This window comes from Trachymyrmex septentrionalis, unplaced genomic scaffold (genome assembly GCF_001594115.1).
Source record: "Trachymyrmex septentrionalis isolate Tsep2-gDNA-1 unplaced genomic scaffold, Tsep1.0 scaffold119, whole genome shotgun sequence".
NCBI lineage: Eukaryota > Metazoa > Arthropoda > Insecta > Hymenoptera > Formicidae > Trachymyrmex > Trachymyrmex septentrionalis.
This window is the reverse complement of record NW_017304320.1, coordinates 228793-239810: the sequence shown is the minus strand read 5'-3', so window position 1 is coordinate 239810 and position 11018 is coordinate 228793. Positions and strand designations below refer to the sequence as shown.

Sequence of the window (11018 nt, the reverse complement as noted above, 5' to 3'; positions counted from 1 at the left end):
TATATATATATATATACGTATATACATACATACGACTGCCTAGAGCAATCATACTTTTATAATTTGGCGCTCGATACATTTGAAGTTCTCCATTTTAAATTGTTGAACAGACATTTGTAACTGATATTACGGTGCCTACGTAATTATACGACTTTAGAGTCGCGCGATTATTCTCTCCGCCCCGAACGAAGGGGAGGGAACATTCTCTTTCGGAGGTGCGGAGGTGGTGAAATTTGACGGATACGAATACGGCGAGAGAGAGAGAGAGAGAGAGAGAGAGAGAGAGAGAGATTTGAAGAGGGCGAAGAAAAAGCTCAAAAAAGAAGAAGGGGGAAGAGGGAAATTCGCGCTTGAGGCTCGGCTCTCCGGCGACGAAAAGGAACGGCTGAGAGGGATGAAACTTGCGAGGGGACACACATCGCACCGCCATCATGCTACCGACTACCCTTTTGCACCACCCGTTCATTCTCCAAACCGAAAAGAAACCAATCAATCGTATCCTCCGTAGAAGACATTTCAAGAGAAACGGACCTCTCTTAAAATTTTAGCGCATCCCGGGACGTTGATCGCTGTGTCCACGATTAATCGAAGCACTATACATAAGCGAAGCGTTAACGATACGACGATAGTATTAAATTTATACACACATACGAATCACACTTGCGTAAACAATTAAACACACAAACACACATCCCATAAACAAACGTACGCATTCATACATATACACTTGAAGCCGGACGTGTCAGTTCCCGAGATTTGCGAGGCACCCTTTTTTCTTTTACTATTATTTTCCTTTTTTTTTTCCTTGTTCCCTGATCGCGCTGACGTACCTCATTGTGTTCATCGTCGATGATCGGTGCCTAACAAAACGAACGGTGGATAGAAATCGTTGATTGATAGAGAGAAGGAGCAAATAGATCGATAGAGAGAAAGGTGCAAAAAGTGACGAAATGTTTTAGAGACATGCGTCGGGAGAGGGGTGTATCTAAAAGAGGGACGTGACACGTCCGCGCGCGTGGCATTGAAGGAAGAAAAAGGAATAAACATATAAAAAAATTATACACGTATGTAAGTAACTTTTAGAGTATTTGAGTAAAAAAGAGGCATACATAGTTGATAGTGTTTTATTAAATGTTGTGAAAAATGTCTCTCGTCTGTCTGTCTGTCTGTTGTCTAAATGTCTGTCGTTCTCAGTCTTTATGTTCTTGATGCACGTTTAGCGTTAAACACGGCTGAACTGTTCTCCTGAGATAATTTATGAGAGCTTGAGAATTTAACAGGACAAGAAATATTATCTTTCTAATCAGACACACATAGGTTATTACTCACGATTGTTTAAATCAGGAACCAAATGGTCACATTTAACGCTAAGAGAGTGTTATCAGAACACCTGTTTGTTTGCATTCAAGAAAGATGTTCTTATCCATCCTTGTTATCCATGTCCTCTTATTCTAACATGATGGTCCTTTTCTTCTTCAATACCATAACAAATTATCTTGAGGTTGGCAGGTAATTTTGGTAATTGGTTCTCTCATTTCAGAGAAAGCTCTTTTGTAACTAGATGACTTGCTCACCAAGAAACTGTCTTGAGACTAGGAGAACTTAGATCCTTTTGCTTTTTAGGTTTAACTATAGAATTGTTTTTCGTTGTTTTCTCTGGCAAATTTTCAATAAAATCGAGAATATGTGGGATGAGGGTCCCTGAGAGCCAAACCCAGAAGTCGCTGATTGCAAGTCGGTCGCTTTCACGCATCATTCTTGATTCTTTTTAACGTCTTCATTTTCTTCTAGTTTAATGATTTTTAAATAATTTGAATTATTTAATTCTGAAAATATGTATTAACTCGTTAATTCAACAATATTGATATCTTTTTATATCATTCATTTATTATTATCGTCAGAGTATTATCATCACTTTTTGAGGAACTAATATTGTAATATGATAGAAGATATTCCTATAAAAAAAATAAAATATAGGCTGAATAAAATTCACGAAAAATATGTGCAAAAAATAATATTTACAGAAGAAAAATTAGAAAAAGTTGTATAATATTAAAAATATCATAGATAAAGTAGTGCAATCCTTAATTCTGCAGTGCACAAAAAATATGCGGATCCAGAAATGGAGAAGCTGCTGTTGCAGTCGCTCTATTTTCTTCAGAAAGCAGCAACAAAAATGGCAAAGTGGTATAGTGATTCTAAACATGGCGCGTGAAATCTCTCTCTCATCACGGATGTTAGACGTGGAGCACAACGTGGAACTTAAGGAAAGCAGAGAGAATCTCAAACTAGATCAATAAAATGGTAAGATTTTGTTGCCATGCTGCAAAATATGGAAATATGCGAAATTTTTTTTAGAATAAAAGTATGCAATAGGTTTATAGTAATTGTTATAAAAATTGTTATGAAAATTTGAAGTATTTTAGATAAAAAAATAATTTTTTATTCATTTATATATATATATATTTAAGAAATTTTAATTTTTTTTTTAAATGTTTTAATTCTATTCATTTTTTATCTTTAATGATTTTAATTAAAAATAAAACTTAAATTAAATTCAATTATTTTAAAGTCGATTTAAAATTATTACTTTTCATTTAATTTCCCACAAATTTTAAGTTTTTTTATCTAAATACTTGTATAAGATTTTAATTATTTTTACAATTATAATAATTAATTAATTTTGCAACTTACAAGCCTTAACATTAAATATCCCGTTTAAAATTATGTCAAATTGAAGTCCTCACGTTTTAAAAATTTTTTCTCCAAAACTAAATACTATTTTAATTAAAACTTAATTTGATTCGATTATCTTAAAGTCTGCCATTATTAACATTAAACATCTCGACAACATTTGTATTAAAAGTCTGCCAAATTAAAGTATTCCTAAAATTATAAATCAAATTTTTCATCCTCGTAAAAGAGACTCGTCGGCTTTGAAATTTTTTTTCTCCAAAACTAGGCGCCATTTTAATTTCTCAGCGTCAGGCTTTGAGGCTCATCGATCCGTCCCTGAAAACCCTCTCCTCAACAAAGCCGAGCAAAGGGGAGCACCTCCGTTACAACAAATGGCGGTACCGTCGTAAGTATCTGCTCCCCACCCCATCTCGTCATGGTGGGAAAAAGTCCGTCACACACCGGTACACATCTCCGGCGTGACGGTGGTTGCCACACTTGCCACACAGTCGCACACCGAGGTCCGACTCGCGAGGGAAGCTCGGGAATCCAAACGGTTGGAAATTTTCCCGGCACGTCGTGGCTCGGCCGTGCGTCCCCCACGGTCCCGCCTTTATACATTTTTTCCTTTCACAATCTCAAGAGCGGGGACCCTGTGTGGCGGTGCCCCGGTCCCCCTGTACCGTACCGTACCGTACCGTGCCGTTCCGTTCTGTTCGCGGGGAACGGCACTCGCTCGCTCGCCCGAAAGAGAGAGAGAAGTCGCCGCCCGTCCGTCCGCGTTCGTTCGCGTTCGTTTGCGAGCGATTCGTCTCGACATACCCGAAAGTATCGGAAGTGCAATTTCGGAGTTCGAAGATCGCACAGTGTGGATCGTAAAGTGAGTGAAATTTCAAGGGAAGGCTCAGAGCGAATAAGAGAGGAAGCAAGAGGGAGGGAGAGAGAGAGAGAGAGAGAGAGAAGAGCGACGACGTGCTCGGAGGTGTCGTTGACGTTTGGTGTGTCAGTGTCCTCTCTCGGGCTCTCTCGCGCCTGCACTTACCACATGGGACTCCATCTCTCTCTCTCTCTCTCTCTCTCTCTCTCGCTCGCTCGCTCTGGCTCTCCTGAGAGTGCGAAGGGAGCGTGGAAGTATTCCGCAAGGGTACTCCAAGACATAGTGACTGTATATATCGCAGAGACATAGTTTATATTTTATTCCTGAAACCCAAAACTATTCTCTTCAGATTCCTGCAGTTGTCTCTTTCTTTCTTCACGTGATGCCTAAGATATCCCTATCCGGCTACTATAATCCTATGTCCCTAGAGATCACTATAGTCTTTATCGCTCTATCCACATAACTGTCTTTCTCTTTCCCGAGAGTCTAGAGAATATGTTGACAAATATAGTTCGAATATGAGACTATAAAATCTTCGCGGAGAGAGGGTTATCTCTCAACTATTATTATTATAGTACATTGTTTTTTTCTTTTACATATACTATGTGATCTTTACTATAGCCTTATCTGAGTATCATAGTTGATATCATTATCGCAGTCTCTATTCAACTATTACTTTTATCATTCTCAACTATTATCCTTCAACTATTATTATTCGCTATACTTCAATTTTTTTAGCATAAATATATTTAAAAAAATAATTCAAATATGAATAAAATCTTAGAAAAGAGGGTTATCATTCAACTATTATTATCATAGGGTTTCATTTTTATACTTCCTCAACTATTATTATTTATCATACAGTTCAAATATGATACTAAAGTATTTTACGAGAGAGGATTATCATTAACTATTATGATCGTATTTTTTCTCTTTTTTATATATGACCTTATCCGATTATAGACTGATATTATTACAGTCTCTATTCAACTATTCTTTCTATAATTCCTCAACTATTACCATTCAACTACTATTATTATAGTGTTTATTTTCTTTTACTTACGCATCTTGTCCGATTACTAGATGATATTATCATAGCAATTTCCATTCAACTATTACTTCTTTAATTCTTTAGCTACCTATTCAACTATTATTATAGTGTTCCTCTTTTTCTTGTGAATATGTGGTCTATATAGATTCTATCTGATTATTATTAAAGCTGATTATTATATCATTATTGCAGTCTCTCTTTATTTAACTATTGTTTCTGTAATTTTTCAACTATTACCCCTTCACTATTATTATTCATGATATAATTTAAATTTTATGTAACTGATTATTTTACTTAAATGACAACTACAATCGTAATGTTGCGTCTAGCATTATCGTTATTATTTCTAATGCTCTACTTCTACTATTGAATCTTTTATTGTGCCAATTAAAAATTTACGTATTATCAGTATTCACGAATAAATTTCTTCATCTAAGTTTGTATTTTTATTAGTTATGTGTTTATATTATATATATATTCGTTCTCTCAAACATATCTTCTTATTCTACTCATATTTTCACATTTCATCTCCTTTTTTGTCCCTCATTATTCTCACCTCACAAAAATGTGACAAGTATAAGAGGATATATATATAAGAGGATCCTCTTCAATATACTTTTTCCTCTCTTTTTCTTTCTATTTTTCTACTTCACTTTTCACTTCGAGACGACTAAATCCGTAACAATCCTCACCATCGTCCTTCCTCTCTTTCTTTCCCACTTTCGATTCCCAGCTCCGTCACTTCATTTTTCCTTGAAAAGTGGTGTTTTGTCCTAGAAGAAGCGGACAGTCTTAAAAGGAGGAGAAGTTATTTCGGCGTCGTATGGCGCGATGCTGGATGATAAATTAGGCCCGGAGCGGTTATCACAGGTAGAGTCCCTCGGGAACGATCCCGTTTGGGGGGCAGGCCTCAGCGCAGAATGACGAGCGTCGTCGGCTCGTGCTGTTGCTGCTGCTGCTGCTGCTGCTGCCGGAAGCGAAGCCGCGAAGAGGAGCAACGAACAGCCCGGCGACGAAGACGACGACGACGAGCGACGAGTTTGGGTCCCTCTAGCGCCAGTGGGGGGCTATGAGCACTGACAATGGGGACGAATCCTTGGTAATTATCGTGCCTTTCTCTTTTTTTTTTCATCGCCCCCGCATCCCCTCTACTGTTGTTTTCCACTATCCTTCGGATAAACGTGTTGAGCGACTTTTCCATCCGTCGTACGTTTGTACGAGCTGTGTGTTAAGTTATACTTTGTATTGCGTCGTTTGAAGTTTTACGTAAAGACCATGTCGTTTGAGGTTTTACATAAAGGCTATGATGACATCTAATTTTTTTCTCTCTTTCGGTTTTCGATTTTTTTCTTTGCGTTGTTTCCCCTTTTTTAATTAATTTGGAAACATTATTCCGCTTTTTTTTTTAAACATTAAGAGTGTCGTTATGTACGGAAAAAGTGGTTTCGCTAAGGTATTTAAAAATTCATTCAGATATAGATTTGACAACAATTTTACGTGTACCATAATCTAAATAATTATATTAGATTCCAGCTGATTGTTGAAATGTTAAAACTTTCTATAGCATTGTCATCCAGCTTAAGCGTCTCACATAATTATTTTGATGGCCCAATAAAATTATTTTCAGATCTGTACTTAACTAAATTTTTTTTGACATTACTGACTGTATGATTTGTGAATTATAGAAGATATAAATACTTTACGAAAAATATAGTTACACGAAACTATCGAGTGTTTTGATATATTCGAACACTAGTTTATTCTGCAGTCTCTACTTGCTATTAATTTCTATTTCATCAGAATTTTTCTGACGTAATCAATTTATAGATATCACCGTATCTAGTTTTCACGGCTTTGAAAATACACAATAATTTATTCTTACACTAATTTAAGCTTACACTGCTCGTTGTTTCCTTCCTTCTCTCTTCCGTCTCTCTCTCGTTATCGCGTGGAAGGATTGTGGCTGGATTTGAAAGCCCGTTCTTGACGTAACGCGGTCACGGATCGTACGTTTTCGTTTCCGGAGGTACGACGCTTGAAGACGTGATCGATAGAGACTACTCTACGACGAATCATTTTACCACTGTTTCTTTATTTCGGTGCAATTCATCTAGTCTTAATAACCATCTAATAATTCAATAATTGCAAATTGAGTAGATCACAAGTTGAAAATCAATTATTTATTAGATATTATTTCTTTGTAACTCAGAAAATCCTGAAAAAATCGGCAAAGTTTTCATTATCGCTCAAATTTTTCATGCTTAAATAAATAATGTTTATCTTTCAAAACTGACGTCCTTTGTACTTTAAGAAAATATTCCGGAATTTTCGTTGCTCCGAAGGATTGTAGAAGAATTAAGAACTTCCCGAAATTTTTGGAGCACAAGAATTGCTGCAAAACATTTTCGGAGCATCGATCAATCTTATAAATCTTACAAACCCAGAAAAATCCAAGAATCTCTGTATTAATTTACATAAAACGGACAAGAAATAATTTAGGTAAAACGGAAAAGTTTCGAATTCTTTGCATAATTCTTGTAAAAGTGAAATGAAGAGAGTACAGAAAATTTGATCTACAGGCATTTCTTCGCAGCTAATTAGGCCCTAATCAAGCCGAACCGAGAACTTGACAGTCGACCAGTTCCGCTAATTGATTTCTACCTTCACTTCCACCGTCGCTTTTCAGCGACGTTTAGTCGTGTTGAATGCGACATGCCTCGAAACTGTCCAACTTGTGTCTTTACTGCATATCGGTCGTGTAAAGCGATAGAACGCCAACCATGTTGATGTTAAGTCATTTAAACCAGGGTTAAATCCACACCATCATGTTGTTGTTGATGTCAACATTATGATATTTATTAAGAGACGATTATAGATCCCTTCAATCCACTTTGTTCCACTACACTTAAAAAAATATAGACGTAGAGTTTTAACACCACGGATGTTAAATATAATTCTCGCTGTGTTGGTGGTGATATAAACACCAACATAGTGTGGATTTAACACCATGTTGAATGATGTTAAATCTTTTAAACCAGAATATTAAACTCACGGTAATTAAACCCATGTTAGTGTTGATGTCAACATCAACACTATGGCTGGTATTTATAGTCAGTTCTTATTTTTCAAGACCATTTTAAGTAATGTCTTAAGACGCTAACACGGTCCTCTGATTGGTTCGTGACATCTCAACACAGAACTTAAAACGGTCTAGAATATAAGAACTGACTATAAATACCGGCCTATGAAAATTATGCATATAAATATCGGCATGATATTAAATACACACCCATAATACACCAAATACACACCTTTTTAAAGTACAGAAGGCGTCCTTGGTTTTAAAGTATCTCGCGAACTTCTCCATCTCGACGTTTCGCAACTTTCATGCAATTTGTTGAAATTATACCGCAGTGCTATAACTCTCCTGGTAAATCGCGGTTTCAAGTCGCGCCGCTTGGTTTCCACATAATTCCAACTCTCCCTTATCTTTCGTGCGCATCGTAAGGGAAATGTCAAGGATCTCGCGCGTGCGAGGTGCCAGTCGGGCGATTCCCCGATGCAACGCTTCCGCGATGACGGTCGACGTTAATGGGCAGAAAATTACGATACCGATATGTCACGTTTGCGCAATCGTCACCCAGGTGTTCCCCGCTGGTCTGACATTGAATCTTGACACGCCGTAACGTTTCCACAAGCGTTATCGACGATTATCGCGAGTCCTTCGGCGCGCCCGTGAAACGTCCTTATCAACGTTCGTCGTTCGCGATAGATTCTCCTGAATCAATATCGTCGTTTGTCCTCATTCGAATCAATCGAATGACGTTCGGGATTATCACCGCAGCTTCTATCAATTGAAAGTATTGTATTTCTCTTTCACACACACACAAAGGAAATGTGACGAAGTTGAAGATTAGATATAAAGAAGTTTTTAACGAAGAATTTGAAAAAAGACTCTTCCATATCTAATCTTTCAACTAGAGTAGTCTTATTCCTTGAACTAGCCTTAACATTCAAGTATGGTCTTGTTCCTTGAACGTTTCCGCGAAACGTTCTTTTATAAGACTCTCAGTTTGTGTGAAAATAGAAATATTAATATGACAACTAATAGAGGAAAAGGTGCTAATGTGAACCTTACTTAAAATTCTGGATATAGATAATTAATATCATCTTTTATAAAATGTTTTTAATTTGTTCTTAATTAAATAATAAAGTTATGAAACAATTATCACGGCCACTTTTTGTTGACAATTATTTACCTATTATGAGATATGTCATTGTTCTTTGGTATGATTTTTAATGTAAAGTTTAATGTGGTTTCAAGTTCGTAAGTAACGAATTTGTAACCTAAATTAATTTTTAAGGTGTTACAGTAAATTCGTGAGTTCATTATTATCGCTGGGATATAATTTTAAATGTAAATCTTACGTTTCTATATTGGGTTTCTTAACAAGTAAATAATATGCGTCCCGAGATTTTTAATGAAAAACATTGCAGGAAGTTGTTTTCCTTTATAAATCTTTAATTATTATTTTAAGATGATTTTAAGAAATTCTTAAAAAAGGGGAGCATTTGGATTTTATAAAAAGTTGAAATAAACCTAAAAAAATCAGATAGTCACATCACAATATCCTTTTTCATTTAAACAAGTTTTCTCATTTTGTAAATTGTCTTAATCATTTCCAGTACGTTTTGTATTAAATTTCGATTAATAAATTTAATTTGCAATTTCATTAGTTAGGTTAGGTTAGAATATAATTAAAAAATAAAAAATTACATAAAAAAGAAAATGGGAGCTCACATTACTATTTTGTTTCTAATCATTATATAAAAAATATAAAAATTTCTTACAGATTAAATATTTTTAATTCAAAAATTAATTTAATTTAATTTAATTAATTTAATTTGATTACTGTGTCTGAAAATCAATGATTAATTTTTATTCTGATATTTAAAAAATCAATCTCAGCGAGCAGATCTTATTGTAGGATTCTATCAAGCCTTCCATGGTGATCAAAGCGCGATCGAGTGCGACGTAACGTTCTCATTCCTACGGGACAGACAAGTTGCTTCATCGCTCTGGGAAAGTTCCGGCAGCGAACTGGAAAAGCGCGACTAGTTCCAAATTGGGAATCCATTCCCGGCTGTTCTATCCGCTCCGATGAGCCGAGTATCGCGAGAGGCCTGAGACGCTTACGGGGAATGCAAAGTAATACGTGTCAAGTCTAACGAGGCGCGTCGCGGAATGCAGACAGGAGGCGAAGGAAAACGTGGTGCAACGTGGGAAAAATTAAGGCCGGATCAAAATATAGTAAAGATTGAGCTTAATATGCGTTCTCCAAGATAATTGTCTTCTATTGTTCAAAATGCGTCAAGAGGCAGATATCTTCAGTTAACAAAGAAATAACAATTACAGAAAGATACACCATATCATTATTTTTGTTCTGATTAATTTTATTATACAATTAAGAACACCGCACGTCTTATACCTAATTAATTATCTAATGATGCAGTTTTCAAATTAAGCATCAAGTGTTGCGAAAATTAAATATAATCTTATATCTTGAACAGTTCGAATAGATTTTCTTTCATAATGTTGCACGAAAAAAATTATATCTAATAACGCAAAGATCACGTGTATAAAGATCACTAATCTAAAAACATATCTCATTTAATTGATTATTATTAATTTATCAATAATAATTTAATTATTAAAACATAAATTACAAACAAATTCTTTAACGCTCGTATAACTTTCAAACAAATTAATAAATAGTACCCAGGTCAACAATTAAACGAGCTATAATTAGTATTATAATGTGACAAAGCAAAATTTATTATTTCACAATATAATTTTCCACCGATACGTTTCGACTATACTTAGTCCTCATCAGTTGCAGAAATATAATTACCCTATATAACAAAAATTAAAATAACATATTTAAAGGATCATCTCAACTTCGATTTTCAATAGTCAGTATAAACGCAACCATATTATATTTAGTCAATTTGTCAAACAATAAAATAGTAATAATGAGTCATAATCCAACCAATTCGTCGGTTAACAGCGAGAAAGGGTAATCAGTGTGAGTAAAAGAGAGTAAAATTACAGATGTAGATTGAAACAAAAATTCCACGTAAGAACGATGACAATAATGTTCCAGTTAATAACGAAGTAATTTCTAAAAAGAGAAAGTATTACTTCCATTTATCTTCCGCAGGGTCACACAGTCCGTCGCACGCATGATTAGCAAATCAGTGTATAGTGCATTAACAAATTAAACAAATTTATAAAAGCTCATAAAGATAAAAAAGCTTATTCTAACAATAATAATGTAGTTTATAAAATTCAATGTAACAAATGTGATGTTTCTTATATAGGGTAGATAAAGAGAAAACTACGAAAACTTACGA

At 35.3% G+C, this 11018-nt stretch overlaps 1 protein-coding gene across 2 annotated transcripts in view; it reads left to right on the top strand.

The window, feature by feature from the left end:
- Window positions 1-3198: 3198 nt before the first annotated feature.
- The window catches only part of LOC108754582 (ral guanine nucleotide dissociation stimulator), a 48142-nt gene continuing 40322 nt past the window's right edge, over window positions 3199-11018 (top strand). The window contains exons 1-2 of one of the 2 annotated variants that reach the window (XM_018497038.1): window positions 3199-3556; window positions 5385-5703. In XM_018497038.1, coding sequence (XP_018352540.1) covers window positions 5674-5703 — 30 coding nt within the window. In that variant the 5' untranslated portion in view covers window positions 3199-3556; window positions 5385-5673. Of the gene's footprint in view, window positions 3557-5381; window positions 5704-11018 lie in introns of both variants that reach the window. The other variant, XM_018497029.1, reaches the window with a different exon arrangement.